General features: G+C 44.2%; 1 protein-coding gene across 4 annotated transcripts in view; it reads right to left on the bottom strand.

Moving 5' to 3' along the window:
* The window catches only part of LOC147612355 (Noc2p family), a 44,117-nt gene extending 28,675 nt beyond the window's left edge, over positions 1-15,442 (bottom strand). For 2 of the 4 annotated variants that reach the window (XM_086782975.1, XM_086782976.1), the window contains exons 1-5: positions 15,158-15,390; positions 14,798-14,849; positions 14,448-14,574; positions 14,307-14,367; positions 14,054-14,154 (exon numbers count right to left, since the gene is read on the bottom strand). In XM_086782975.1, the coding sequence (XP_086639101.1) occupies positions 14,054-14,154; positions 14,307-14,367; positions 14,448-14,574; positions 14,798-14,849; positions 15,158-15,287 (471 nt within the window). In that variant the 5' untranslated portion in view covers positions 15,288-15,390. Of the gene's footprint in view, positions 1-14,053; positions 14,155-14,306; positions 14,368-14,447; positions 14,575-14,797; positions 14,856-15,157 lie in introns of all 4 variants that reach the window. The other 2 variants (XM_086782974.1, XM_086782973.1) reach the window with 2 other exon arrangements.
* Positions 15,443-16,101: the final 659 nt, after the last annotated feature.

The following is a 16,101-nucleotide window of genomic DNA, read 5'->3' as shown; positions in this document are numbered from 1 at the left end:
TCTGTTGGTTGATCTTGCTGATCTTCAACGAGAGTCCATCTTGATAAGTGATTATATTGCCGAGTATTAAGGGCTAGGAACTATCGAAACGGCCCCTGAGCGTTCTAGTTGCCAATGATGCCATATATACTCTGATGAAGGAATGATGGGAAATTAAGAATCAATTGGATAAATTGGAAGATTGTGATCAGTGATACTATGGTTTTATTAAAGGATTGTTTTAAACTGGTTGAATCTGTGAAAAGGCAATTTCATATTGGGTGTGTGAGTGGTGTGACTAGTTTTATTTTTGCCTGAACATCCGGCTAGGGGGCCTTGGAACTCTTTTCCTTGGTACCCGGGACAAAACCTAACCAAATTCTTAATTGGATCCCATCACTACAGTGGTTGGACGGTTGGCTAACCCATGGGACTGGATGGGGTTAGGCTGGACTGATGGATCCGTAAATCGAGACTCAAACTTTTGTTTTTACGATAGATAAAATAAACCCCGGACAGTAACTGTTCTATGGATAGAAATCAACGGCTGTGCCTCTCTTGAATGGGGAAAAAAGCGTTGATCCCAATGATCCAAGTGCAAGTTTCTTCCTGGATTTGACTAAGTATATTATAGATGTAATTGGATCAGCTCGATCAGAAATGATCTTGACTACGTTAGAGTAAAAAGTTATCCTGGTGGAATCACCCGTGCTTTCCGGTAAAGGAAGTTTTTCCGGGTTCGGTTTTGGAACAACCGACGGATTAGTCTCTTATCCGGATATCCGTGGGTGAGGCCCCGAATGTGGGACCCGTCCCGCGCGAGAAGTGCTACTTCCGCTGCTAGTATCCCGAATCTGTTGCTCGGTGGGAACAGGGATCTCACAGATGCCATGGACATTTTCAGGGCTAAATCCATAAGAGGCAGCCAGACAAAGAGTAGAACCAGGATGATAGAGCACAGAGCACCTTTGGCAGTGTAGACTGGAGACAGGCGTGGAGAGCAAGCTGAAGGTCAGATGGCAGTCGGCTCCGTAGGAAAAAGTGTTGCTGGCTGCACACAAGGCTGTCGGCTGCACACTGAAGTGGTCGGTTAAACCAGAGGACAGGGGCAACAACAGCAGGCGCAAGAAGGAGGACCAGTCGGCTGTATTAAATAGCATTTACTGCATTTATTCAAGACACATATAAATAGCCAGTGTGCTCATTGTGTTAGCCATTCACTCCCTTATGGAGTGGGTCATCTAGGTAGGATTGTTTTGGTGTGTTACCACCTTTTGTACAAGGCAGCCAAGGGCTGCAGATTTAGGTACCTTTTTGTACCATAACAATATACTGAATTTCCAGCACATCTCTCTCTCTCTACTCTCTCTCTATATCTGCGTTTTTGCATCAGATGGTTTCCAAGAGTGTTTGGGGCTGAAAGAAGACTCCCAGAGCTTCCGCGTGTTACATTGGTATCAGAGCATCAGGCTCAGCAGAGCTAAACATCAATTTAGTCCCATATGATGGTGTACATGTCCAAGGTACAGGAAAGTACACGGATGCGAAGCCCAAGGCAAGGAACACAGAATCGAGAAGAACTCCCAGGAGGTTAGTTGGTGTCCACAGTGCCAAAGCGGATGGCTGTTCCGTGAGCCAGATAGGTTCTCAGGCAACAGTCCCAAGGGAGGTTCATCCTCCAAGGGTGATGTTTGAGTGCCAGACTCAATTCTCAAGGATGAAGACCAAGACAGTGTTCAGAGTCAGGGCAGGAATGGATTGTGTACTAGATGGAACAGATGCATAGATCTTCGGCTGAGACAGAGTGGTTTGGAGGACAGGCCGGGTTTTCAGGACAGGATTGGGATGATGACAGTCATCCAAGAGCAGGTTGGAATCCCGTCATCAAGTTTAGCAGAGGGGGATGTCATGTGCATCATAGATGCCATGGACATTTTCAGGGCTAAATCCAGAAGAGGCAGCCAGATAAAGACTAGAACCAAGATGATAGAGCACAGAGCACCTTTGCAGTGTAGACTGTGTGAGTAAGAGACGGTGTGGAGCACGCGAACAAACAGAAGAAAAACGTGTGGAGGCAAGGAGCAAAACGATGGAGCTCAAAATAATGAAGATAAGTTTGTTACAAAACTTAGGGCATATAATAACCCTAACTGGTGCCCGTTTCACATAACGGTAAGTTGGGCGCCTTATTGGGCGCGGGGAAAAAACCTCACTTAAAGTGAGTAAAAAGTGCCCGGCCGGTCCTAATACATTGGCCACTGCCCATAATAATGTCAGGACATTATTTCTAACACCCCCCTGCAGTGCCAATGTGGGTACAAGGCATGATGTCAATCACCAAAAGGAAGTAAGCCTAAAGCTTTGCGGAAAGCTTCAAACTTTTCTCGAGGTAAAGCTTTGGTGAAAATGTCTGCGACATTGTCATGTGTTGGACAATAGATCATGCTGATCTCCCCTGCATGAAGCCTTTCTCTGACATAATGATAATGTATCTCTATGTGTTTCGTTCGTGCATGAAACACAGGATTCCGTGCTACTGCAATAGCACTCTGACTGTCAGTGAGAATCGGAGTAGGCTCCTCCAATAAAGGATGAAGATCTGCCAAGAGTCTGCGTAGCCAAACACATTCCACTGTCGTTGTGAAAGCTGCCCTGTACTCAGCCTCACAAGACGAGGTAGCTACTGTAGATTGTTTCTTGCTCAACCATGAAATGCATGAGTGTCCCAAAAAGAAACAATTACCACTGGTAGACTGCCTTGTGTCGAAGTCACCAGCCCAATCTGAATCACTGTATGCATGTAAATGCAAGTCACCCCCCCTGGGAAACATCAAGCCATAAGACTTGGTGCCTTGCAAGTAACGAAACACACGCTTTACAGCTTGCCAATGAAGCATCCGTGGGCTGTGCATATATCTGCTCACCTGGGATACTGCATACTGAATATCCGGTCTGGTGTTGCACAAGTAAATCAGGCACCCAACAGCCTGACAATAGAGAATAGCATCAAAAGATTCACTGCCATCATGTACTGTAAGTTTCAGCCCTGGTTCCATAGGAGTGGAAATAGGCTTACAATCTTGAAATTTGAATCTTTCCAACAGTCTCTGTACATACTTCGACTGTAACATAAAGATACCCTTCTCACTTTGTATGAACTGTATGCCCAAGTAATAGTGCAACATACCCATATCTGACATCTCAAAAGCAGATTTGAGTTCGGACTTAAAATCTGAAATTTTATCCGCATCAGTACCTGTGAGCAACATATCATCTACATAAAGAATGATTATCAAAATATCCCCCCCATCTTTCTTGATGTAGAGGGTGCTTTCAGTTGGACTGTTGGTGAACCCCCCTGGCTAGTCAAAAATGCATCAATCTTTGCATACCAGGCACGCGGTGCTTGTTTTAAGCCATACAAAGCTTTCCTCAACTTGCACACCTTGTGCTCTTGACCAGACATAGCAAAACCAAGAGGTTGTATCACATAAACCTCTTCCTCAAGATCACCATTCAAAAAGGCTGTTTTTATATCCAACTGATGTACAAACCAGCCATAATGTGCAGCCATAGCAACAACAACACGGATGGTGGTCATCCGAGAAGTGGGGGCAAAAGTTTCTTCATAATCTATGCCCTTTTTCTGAGCATAGCCCTTAGCAACCAGCCTTGCTTTGTACCCGTCAATGGTACCATCTGGTTTGCGTTTAACCTTATAAACCCACTTTGTACCAATTGCCTTCTTGCCAGGAGGCAAATCCACCAAATCCCATGTATGATTCTTATCAATAGAATCCAATTCAGCTTGCATGGCCTGCATCCAATGCTGATTTTCACTTGCATCTTCAAAACTCTCAGGTTCCTCTTCATCCATAATAGAACTCACCCAAGCTGACTCTGAAAAGTGAGAGCTTTCAGCCTCACGTGTACTCCTACGTGTCCTACCTGGTAATGGAGCAGCAAGTCTACTCTCTTGAAGAGTCTGTATAGCCCAACGAGGAATGGTTCTAGCTTCTTGCAAAGCTGTCCTCTCTTGTACAACAATATCCTCTTCTGCTTGCTGTATGTCAGGCTCAGCCTGGGGCTGATTTAAAGCATCAAACACACGAGGTGGTGGCTGCAAATTCTGAAATTCAGCCGGTATATCAGCTGTGGTTCCTATGCCAATGGGTATCAACCCTTCAAATACATCAAAAGACTCCTGAGGTTGCTGAAATTTAAATTCAGCAATGGGTTGTGCTGAATTCTCTGCAAAAACAACATCTCTGCTCACAAAAATCCTGCGTGTGACAGGATTATAGAGACGGTACCCTTTACTTTGACTGCTGTAGCCAACAAATATGCACTTTATGGCTTTATCATCAAGCTTCCCACGAAGCTCCTGTGGTACATGTGCATAAGCCAAGCAACCAAACACACGAAAATAATCAACACTAGGTTTCCGATCAAACCAAGCTTCATAGGGTGTAACAGATCTGAGTGCCTTTGTAGGGCACCTGTTCAACACATGAGTGGCACACATAAGAGCTTCCACCCAAAATTTATGTGGCAATCCCTTTGCTTTCAGCATACACCTGGCCATCTCCATGAGTGACCTATTCTTTCGTTCGGCCACACCATTCTGCTGAGGTGTATATGGTGTAGTACACTGGTGTACTATGCCCTTCTCTAAACAAAAAGCATCAAATACTTTAGATAAGTATTCCCCCCCTCTGTCAGTTCTGAGAGTCTGCACTTTTTGTCCTGTTGCATTTTCAACCATGTTGACATAATGTCGGAAATGCATAAAGACATCAGATTTGTTCTTCAAAGCATACACCCAGGCATATCTGGAAAAGTCATCAATAAAAGTAACAAAATACCAATGACCTCCCAAGGATTGTGTCCTCATTGGACCACATACATCACTGTGAATGAGCTGCAATTTGCGGGCAGCTCTAACAACTCTATCCTTTTTGAAAGCTTGACGATGCATCTTTCCCAAAATACATCCCTCACACACATGTCTGGGAGGAGTCTCTAAATTAGGTAGGGCATCTACCATTTTCAGCTTCTGAAGTGCCATGAGACTGCCATAATTTACATGCCCAAACCTGGCATGCCACAACTCTGCATCCTGCATAGCAGATGTAGAGGTAGAAACAACACATGCACTGTGCCTCTCATAAGGATCAAGACGGTACAAACCGCGACATAAGGTCCCTGTAGCAACCAAAGCAAAGTCACTTTCCCTGTCACGGACCATACATTTAGTATCCTCAAAGGAAACAACCAGCCCTCTCTTTGCAAAAGAAGACACTGAGAGAAGATTCTTCTTTATCCCAGGCACATACAATACATCCTGAAGGAGAAATTCGGAGCCATTAATGGCTGTAAGCATAACATCCCCTGTGCCCTGAACTGGATAAGAAGCATTATTTGCACACGTAACCTTTCTGCCACATGAAGAAGGTACCATCTTGCCAAACAAATCCTTTCTGGACGTGATGTGCCTTGAGGCACCACTGTCAAAGAACCATACATCACCACTTTCACTCACACTGAGTGAATGTACCTGATTTGAGGGATCATAGCTGCAAGTAAAGAAGCACCAATCCTCTTCCACAAGATTGACTGTGGCATCATCTTTCTTGTTATCCACATCTGAAGAGTCTTCAACTGAATTACCAGACTCTTTCTTCTTTTCCTTGGCTATCCTCTTATGACATTCATGAATATAGTGACCTGGCTTCTTGCAGTAATGGCACTTACCCTTCTTTTTAGGTTTCTGTGCATCATCCTTCTCTTTACTAGATGGCTGTCCTGATTCTGACTTAGGCTTATATGCACCAGATTTTCCTTTTCCCTTGTTCTTGGCAAATAATGCTTGCTCACCACCTCTTTGCATGACATTTTTCCGAGTCTGCTCTTCCTGCAGCAAAAGTCCAACCAAATCCTGAAAGGATAGAGGGACTGGATTACCCCTCATGGACAAGTGAAGAGATGTATGAAAACCCAAATAAGAGCTCGGCAAAGAGTTAAGTGTAGTGGTGACCATCTCAGCATCAGAAATGATTTCATCAATATTCAAGAGCTGTTCTCTCAAATCCTGAATCTTCGTAAGATGATCCTGCATAGAATCACCCTCATCCATGCACAAGTGTGATAGTTCCCGCTTCAAAAAGGCAACTCTAGCCTCATTGCGAGCCTGATACATGTGCTCCAAAGTATCCCATGCAGCCTGAGATGTCCTGCATGAACGGATATGCGGAATAATGGACCTCTTAACTGAAAGTGCAATCAAAGAGAGTGCCTGAGCATCCCTGGAATCCCACCTAGTTTGTTCCTGTGTAGGTGCCTGAGGAGCTGGTGGTACAACCTGCTGCCTGCCATGTTGTGGAGGGGTAGCTGGGGCCACATGCATAGGCCTTGCCTCAGCTCCACTTACATAATTCCACAAATTCTTTGCAACTAGCAGATTCCTGAGCATAAAGCTCCACAGGGAATAGTTGGTTCCATCCAACTTATCTTCCTGGGCTAAAAACCCAAACACATCAGCAGTGTTCTGTGCCATGAGAGCAAACTGTAACCTGCAAAAGAGACTGACTGCACAAGAGTCCACAAATATTGCTCGAGACTGTCTGTTTCACACAGATAGACAGCACAGCAACAAAAGCCCCAAATTTCTGGTGGCTCAAATTTCTCTGATTCCCACAAAAAACTTGTGGGAGCTGTCACAGATTGTGCAGCAACATAAAAACAGCAAAAGCCCCAAATTTCGGACTTGATTTGCTGACAAAATTCACAGTTAAGCTCCAAAATACAGCAGGTAGACTCACCCGAGTTGCTGCTGCAGATTGCTGAGTACGAACTGATGCAGAAGACGGTACAATGCTGTACGGAAGGCTGTACGGACAGCAAACAGCAACCAGCAGGTGCTGTACAGAACTGTACGGACAGAAAACAGCAGATAGAGCTGTACGACAGCTGTACGGCTGCTGTACGATCAGAAAACAGCAGCAAAACTGGTCGTACAGACCTGTACGAACAGAAAAACAGCAGCCAGCAGCCACACGTGCTGCACAGATGCTGTACGGCCTGTAGAAAAACGACCAGCACTGCTTTTTGCACCAGAACAGTGCCCGAGACACACAGAAAGCAGTCGCCCAGGTCTGTAGAAGGAGGGCGACCTGTTTTTCAGCACCAGAAGCAGGCGGCCAGCACAATAGAGGTGTTTCTTCGCGACGAAAGTGCTTCACCAGCAGTAAGGAAGGCGGGAGCAGGAACAACAACCTGCTCTGATACCAATTGTGAGTAAGAGACGGTGTGGAGCACGCGAACAAACAGAAGAAAAACGTGTGGAGGCAAGGAGCAAAACGATGGAGCTCAAAATAATGAAGATAAGTTTGTTACAAAACTTAGGGCATATAATAACCCTAACTGGTGCCCGTTTCACATAACGGTAAGTTGGGCGCCTTATTGGGCGCGGGGAAAAAACCTCACTTAAAGTGAGTAAAAAGTGCCCGGCCGGTCCTAATACATTGGCCACTGCCCATAATAATGTCAGGACATTATTTCTAACAGACTGGAGACAGGCGTGGAGAGCAAGCTGAAGGTCAGATGACTGTCGACTGCAGGAAAAAGTGTTGCTGGCTGCACACAAGGCTGTCGGCTGCACACTGAAGTGGTCGGCTGAACCAGAGGACAGGGGCAACAGCAGGCGCAAGAAGGAGGACCAGTCGGCTGTATTAAATAGCATTTACTGCATTTATGGGCTGGCCGACTCAAGTGTCCAAGACATATAAAAAAGCCAGTGTGCTCATTGTGTTAGCCATTCACTCCCTTATGGAGTGGGTCATCTAGGTAGGACTGTTTTGGTGTGTTACCACCTTTTGTACAAGGCAGCCAAGGGCTGCGGATTTAGGTACCTTTTTGTACCATAACAATATACTAAATTTCCAGCATATCTCTCTCTCTCTACTCTCTCTCTATATCTGCGTTTTTGCATCAGATGGTTTCCAAGAGTGTTTGGGGCTGAAAGAAGACTCCCAGAGCTTCCACGTGTTACAATTCAATGCAGAACAATTGGTTGTTCTACAAGAACCGCCTCTGTGTCATTCGAAAAAAGCGAGCAACTCTTCTCCATGATGCCCATGACTTCTTAGTTGGAGGCCATAGAGGTATCAACATTACTCTCGAGAAATTGAAACGGTCCTTTTATCGCCCAAAAATGAGGCGTGATGTTTATTCACATGTTCAAGCGTATAAGATTTATCAAAAAGTAAAGGTTCCACATACGAAAAAGACTCGTTTACTTCAACTTTTGCCTTTCCCCAACGGACCTTTTATCGACATTTCTATGGACTTGGTAGGGCCTCTACTAGCATCCACCAGATCTCACAACACTGAGTGTTTTACCATTGTGGATCGCTTTAGTAAGTTCTCCATGCTCATCCCATGCATACGGCCACAACCGAGGACATCACCCGCCTTTTTCTCAAACATTGGTACTCCATTTGTGGTTTGCCTAGCACCATTACATCAAACAGGGATTCCAAGTTCACCTCGCATTTTTAGAGGACAGTATTCGAGAACTTTGGGACCAAGTTACAGTTGCCTAATGCATTCCATCCACAGACAGACGGCCAGACAGAAATCTATAATCAGTTGGACTTTGATGTTCTCAAGTCATATTGTCATGACCAGCAGCCCAAATGGGAGCTTTCTTCCATTGGTCCAAGCCATCTTAAACGATACTCATTCATCTAGTGTCGGACGTACCCCATATGAGACATCTTTTGTTACATGCGCTAAGGTTGATCGTGATAACGCACAACAAGGCCTTCTTTATACCTTTATGTGGTGAGAATCTGTAGCATCAACTTTAGAGCGTAGGGAGAGAGGAGAATGTAGAATGTAGAAGACGATTCAGTATTGGGTCCCAATACCCACTAAAGCCTCCCCCACCCCCTCCCCTCTCTGCAAGCAAGAGTATTTGCTTATATTATTCTTTGAAGGAATGCTGTACAATGCTGAGTACAAATGATATGAATGCCCAACGCAAGGACGAGGAGAACCAAACGTCGACGGAGTATCAAACTATCCCACGGCTCTGCTGAAGACTCTCCTACTGCACCTATGCTGGCTGAGATAGAAGAGTATCTTCCTTGTTGCCTAGAGATGAGCAAGACTACTGAGCGCTGAATACCTGAATGTTCTTTTCTAAATATTTGAATGAATTTATGTGGACTGAGGAGAGGCTTTTTATACATCATCAGGTCAGTTGTCGGCTGATGCAAACATGTCCCACGACCTGATAAATGCTAGTTGGCTAAAGCAAAACCTTGTCGACTGCACGAACTGCCACGACTGGTATTATGCTCAATCGGTTGCACATTTAGAGCTCCTGTGCCCAGTCGGCTATCCCAGAAGGTCCTGGTCGGGCTGTAGCAAACCTATCGGCTGCTGCTGGCCAACTGCTTGGCAAAGCTCTTGGAAGCCTTTGCAAGGCTTAGCCCAAGTAGGGCTGCTTTGGGGCTGGCCTTAGGGCTGGCCCCCTTCTATGTGAAATTTGAATGCACTTACAATGCTTTACATGCATCTAATCCTAAGGTTGACACATACATGCTCCAGAATGATGCTTTCTCCAAGTGGGTTAAGAGGACTAACAACTAATTGACCTCTAAAGCTCAGTGACTGACCTACGTAGCCCGTGCCTCGCTGTCCTTGGACTGAGGGCTCACAATGGAGTCACGACGTACAACAAATAATCTTAGAAAAGGTTCTCCTTTTGAACAAATGCTGCACAGTAGTCCACCAACAACTGGGCATACTCCTTAAAGAACTCTCCATCCAACCAAATTGCTTCATGGGTTCCGCGGTCTTTAAATTTCGTGTAGAATTGTCGTATTCTTCAACCGGATCCATGCTTCCATCTGTGGAGGAGAATTTGCTCTGGCTCTATGACTTCAGCTCTATCATATCTGGCTGTTGCTCTTTGGATATATCTTGCAATGTCGGACCTACATATGACTTCAACCAAGAAACATAAAAGACATTGTGCATAGTCCAACTTTTCGACAACTTTAACTTTAAAGAGACATCACTTAACTTTTGAATGACTGGAAATGGGCCGAAACTTTGAATTGATAGTTTGGGACAACGCTTGCCCACTTGCTTTAGCCGTTGTTTCATGATGCGGAGATACACCCAATCCCCTTCCTTAAAGTTGACATCTCGTGTGGATTTGTTGGCTTGTGGGTATATGCTTCCTGAGCCTTGGCAAGGCGCTCCCTAACGGACTCCATGATTTCCAAGAATGTCTCGGTGGTTTTATTGGCCTCAAGAGATGGTGACACCTATCTCGTCAAAAGAGATGAGAACCGGTGACCAAACGTTGCCTCATACGGCATCCGGCCAATACTCAATAAGTGAGTATCATTTAGGATTGCCTAAACCAAAGGAAGATATTGTTCCCATTTCGACTACTGGTCATGGCAATATGATTTGTGAACGTCAAAGACCAATTGAATGTAAATTTCTGTTTGGCCATCTTTTTGAGGATGGAATGTGCTGGACAACTGCAACTTAGTCCCGAAATTGTCAAACAATGCTCTCCAAAATTGGGACGTAAATTTTGGATCTCTATCTGATGTGATAGTCCGTGGCAAACCACCAATGGGGTACCAAAACCTAATGAGCAAGCGAGCTATGTCCTCGGCTGTGGCTGTGAGCTTACATGGAATGAGCATGCAAAACTTGCTGAACCTATCAACAATGGTCATACACTGTGTGTTTCTAGATCCAGCTGAGGCAGGAAGAGAGCCTACGAAGTCCATACTGATGTCATGAAAGGGTCCCTCAAGAATAGGCAAAGGTTGTAGCAACCCCACTTGTTTGGTATGAGGAACTTTCACTTTTTGACACATATGACATGATTGGACATGTTGGTAGACATCCCGTCGCATCTTAAATGTGAAGTCCCTCCCATAAAGGAAGTGCTTCCAATGCTTAAGAGCGGTCATCACCCCCAAGAGCTCTTTGACATACACCGAAGAATTCTTCTCGTCGTTATTCAATTTGCGGCTATAATAAGCCACTAGCATACCATCTTGTTGTAAAACAACTCCAATGGCAAGGTTATTGGCATCGGTAATCACCTCAAAAAGATCACCATGATGCCAACTTCAAAACTGGAGACTCAGAGGCAACTTTCTTCATTGCCTTGAATGCCTCTAGAGCCTTGCCCATGAACGGACACTTTCTGACAACAAGTCTTCACGCCCTTGAGCACGTCAGTAAGAGGTGCTGCAAGGTCAGAAAACTTGTTCATATGGGTGCTGTAGACCTGACAAAGACCCACAAATGAGCGGATTTCCTGGGTTGTAGTGGGAACATCCCAATTGAGAATGGCTTGTACCTTTTCAGGGTCTAGACTAATACATGAAGAGCTAATGATGTAACCCGGGTAATGGATCTCCTGGACTCCAAACTCACTCTTCTTGGCATTGATAAACAACTCATTGTTCTGCAAGAGTTGCAAAACCTATGCTACATCTCGCTCATGCTGTTGTGCAGTCCCTGAGAAGATAAGAATGTTATCTAAGAAGATGAAGACGCACCAATGAGATCTCGAAAAACCCGAGACATCATTTTGTTGAACGTCTTTGGGGCATTGGTGAGACCAAAGGACATCACCACAAATTCGTAGTGGCCAGCCGCCACGCTCGGTCCTAATGGCTGTTTTTGGAATGTCGGCCTCGAAGATCCGAACCTAATGGTAGCCACTCTTAAGATCTATCTTAGAAAAAATCTTTGCACCATTGAGTCGTTCTAGGATGTACTCTATTCTGGGCATGGGAAATCTATTCGTCACAGTTAGCTTATTGAGCGCCCTGCAATCCACACATAATCGTGCAGACTTATTGTCACGTGCATCCCGCACTTGGATGCCACGTAGACATTTCTGTACAGAAGGTGCACGACCTGGGATGGTGAACTGGTCCCATGTGAGCCCAGTCCGGGACGAGTCAGCCAGGGATCCATCTCAGTTGTCCGAGGTCAAGTGTGCATTGTCCTGCACAGGAGTCTAAGGTCAGGTGTGCACTGTCCTGCACATGAAACAGTGCCAGTCTGCGCTGTGAGTCTCCCTCTGGAATGATGTCAGTGACTGTGTATCTGGTATGGTACCGGATGCCAGATCACTGAGAAGTTAGTGTTTAGGACAAAGGGCCAGCCCATAGGGCTACCCCAAGTCGTAGTGTGGGCATGGGGCACCCCCATGAGGGCCAGGAAAGCCCTGGCTGGACCCACCAGCCATGGGTAGGCCATGGGGGGGCTGTAGGACAGCCCCAAGGGCAGGCCAGGGGTAGCCAACTCGTTATCCAGCCCTGGGAGAGGTTTAAGGCAAGTTTGGGGCAGCCCATACAGGCTGCCCAGCCTCCAAAACAGGGGGAATTCAGTGCCCAGCCTCCAAGGCAGCAGGCGCCTAAGTGCCCAGCCTTATTTCCCATGTGCGCAAGTGCCCAGCCAAGTATCAAAGTGATGCGCAGCATTTTATAGTATTTATTGCTGTATTTTCTGGTCGTGGGAGCATTTAATGCTGGCCGACTGCTGTAGTACTGGCCGACTGCTGTAGTTGGGCTAGTATAAAAGGGAGAGCCCACAATCCCATTCAATCATCTCATTATTCACCAAGAGCTTAAGCAAATCAAGGGCTAGACAAGCCAAGGGAGTTGCCAAGCAAAGAGGTGGAGAACTGAAGGTCAAGGGCAGGGATTTTCCAGCCAAGAAAGGTCAAGAATTCTGTATTTTCTTTTCAGATTCACATCATTCTAATAAAGCAAATACACTTCTCCTTCACTTTGTGCGTTAATTTCCGTCGCGAAAAGAGTGCTGAATTCTGAGTATTGAAGTTACCGAAGCTTCCGCATATTACACTTATCTTTCTTCTGGACAAACAAAATGGGAGCGGCAAATGGTGAGAAGGATGGTTGGATAAAACCAGACCAGAGTAACTGAGCTAACTGCTGTTCCAGCTTGCTCTCCAATGCCTTAGAAAGGCGGTAGGGAAACTTGCTAGGAGGTTCGCTACTCTGAAGATGAGCTGCGTTTTTTGCTGATTTGACCCTTGGATGTGCTGCACTTTCTGCTCTACAAGCTGTGGTGCTTGTGTTTTGCTCTAGAGCATAGTTGGAACAACAGATGGACCTCTTCTTCCTTGCGTTAATGGCTGAATGTTGGCTACCAACTGTATCGCATGTTGGACAGCACTTATGATGTGTGCTTCCTTCTACAAGCTGCCAAATGATGTGTTTTGCTTCAGCACTGCTGTGGAGCTTGCATTTATGGCTGAAAGGCTTCTACTGATAGTTGTGCTCAACCATAGATGTGCAAGATCGATGAGAGATGGTTGTGGGATATGTTGACAACAGGCACCTCATGGAGATGTACACAGGGCAGCACAAAAACTGAGAAAAAACACAAAGCTTCATTTGGAGAAAAAAATGCGGAGGATATGGCTATGGTGGCTCTAATACTATGTTAATGTTCATAGTGCCAGGATGGAGCATGTGCAAAAAGAGGGATGAAGGATCAAGCCATGACTATGGTGGATGGAGGATAGCCATGGAGTGTGTGTGTGTGTGTGGGGAGAGAGAGAGATGTGATAGCAAGCACAAGAGAAATATGCTGCACAACTCAAGTGATACTCTTGTGATTAGAGAACCTCCCAAGGACATACTTTTATAGGCATCAAGCCTCATCTTCTGACCTAAACTTTAATAAGGGTTGTTCACACCAACGAACTTCAAAATACCCAATATAAACCACCCTTGCTACATGGGGATCTCAAGATTTGCCCCATCTTGAATTTTCCCCTACTCCTATGCCCATTGCACTTGCCACATGGTCAAAAATCCCCTTCCTAAACCAACCAAGGCTGAGTGGAGACTCGACAGCATCATATAAAATGATGCTTGGCTGTTTATCCTGCGTAGATAGTTTGATCGGTCCTATTCTCAACAAAAAATGAAAAATCCTACCATGTGATTGCATCTGTTAAACTAAATCTCCAATCTTTCCTCTTACCTACCTTCTCTTTGAGCTTTTCCAGCTGTTTTTTGTGCTTTTCCACTTCAGAGACGAGCGATTTGTTCTGAGAACGCAGAATCGAGTCTTCTCCCTCTTCATCATCTGCAAAAGCTCCAGAATTTACGCCAAAACGTTGTGCATGGATCTAAAGCAATAAGGATTAACAGATCAAGTATAACACCCATTAATAGATTTGATGGAGACCACGACAGGAAATTATGAACTATATGAACACCTGAGATTCACAGTTGTACCTTCTGAAACATCATCTTGAAGGTCGAGAGGCGTGATGTCAACAAAATCATCTTCTTCATCCTGAGACATATCCAGTGCAGTCTGTTAAACAAGATCACAGGTTTGAAATACATTACATATCATGTTTCATGTCAGACTACCTTCATATTCAAGCTTTCATCCACATCAATATCGCCTTCTTCTTGTGATATAGAATCATTATCATCACTTCCATCTTCCAAAAACTTGCCATCCATGAAGTCATCAACATTCATGTCTTTAAGTTCCCTGCCAAGAAATGTTGCATAGAATTTCAATCATCTTTTCCATATTCAGATCTTGTCCAAAAAAAAAATGTAACAAAGTGTAAGGAGGTGTTAAGAGGGAAAAGAGGTGTAACAAGGTGTAAAATAATTAAAATGTAATAAGGTGTAAAGAGGCATAACAAGGCGTAACAAGGTGTAAACAGGTGTAAATTATGAGAAAATGAGAGAAAAATCGAAATACTTACTTTGTTGTAAGCTTTTGCCCCGTATCATTCGTCCCAGATGTTTGCGTTCTAGCTTTTCCTTAAAGTAAACAAACAATGTGTTATGGTCAAGCCACATATACATATACATAGCAAACATGAATCACATACATATATGTGTGTACATATACATATATGCGTTATACACATACATCCATATATAGATACATACATACATGCAGACATACGTACTTACATACATAAATACATCCATACATACATACATAAACATAAATTTAGGAACACACACAACCAAAATGAAGAAAAACAGCATTGATGTAAACAAATGCTGAAAGAGGCAGGCAATACTACTTTCAAGTTTCCATTGCACAAACTGAGTACCTAATGACGATGATGATGCAAGCTTCCGCTTGAATGCTTTCTTCATCGGCTTGAGCTTGTGCCGCTGAGCTATGGTGGACTTGAGGTGCTTCTTCACAAACTTCTTTGCACTTTTCACTGTCTTCCCCATGCTGATGCTGTTGGTAAAACTCACACAACTGCACGAAGAGGTTCGAAGGATGTGCGTGCGCGCGGGTGAGAGAGAGAGAGAGAGAACGAGCGAGAGGGCTTCTTTGAACTTTGCCCCAACAAAATTTTATTTTATTTTTTTTTAAAAGAGAAAATTACCAATTTGATTCTAAATTATGTCGAAATTCTCAATTGATCTTACTATTTTCAAAATTTCCCGATTTGATTCTAGTATTTTTAAAATTCCTATTTTAATTCTAGTACTTTCGAAATTCTCATTTTGACCCTACGAAATTATAGTTGTTTTTACATTTGACTAAAATTCTCGTATTTCTACCATTTCTAATTTGGTCATATTGCTCATTAAAACTACCATTTTGATCCTAAAATTTGCTATAATACCCACATTGGCTCCCAAACACTAATGCTCCCTAAATTGTAGTAGAAGTTTGCAAGAAACCAGAAATGGATACAAAAATATGACTCACTCCTCTAAACACAATCTGCTTGAAACAAAAATATGACTATCACTCCTCTAAACACAATCTGCTTGAAACAAAAATATGACAATCACTCCTCTAAACACAATCCTCTAAATCATTTTAGGAGTCTACTACTATGGGTACTTTGCAAGTGTGAGAATTGTGGCATGTTTTGGACTCATACCTTGAGCATGTGACGACACATTTCTCTCTAAAGCGGTCTTCAGTGCATATCTCATTGTTACAGTTTCAGATATCCAAAAGAAAATATCTTTTTTTTGTTATGCTTAATTGATGTTATACGGGCCGAATGCAAAATGAAGGTAGCAACAC

This window comes from Cibotium barometz, chromosome 45, assembly GCF_041138505.1.
Source record: "Cibotium barometz isolate CiBa-2024 chromosome 45, ASM4113850v1, whole genome shotgun sequence".
In the NCBI taxonomy this organism is placed as follows: Eukaryota; Viridiplantae; Streptophyta; class Polypodiopsida; order Cyatheales; family Cibotiaceae; genus Cibotium; species Cibotium barometz.
The sequence above is the reverse complement of the archived record's forward strand: the minus strand, read 5'-3'. Positions and strand labels throughout refer to the sequence as shown.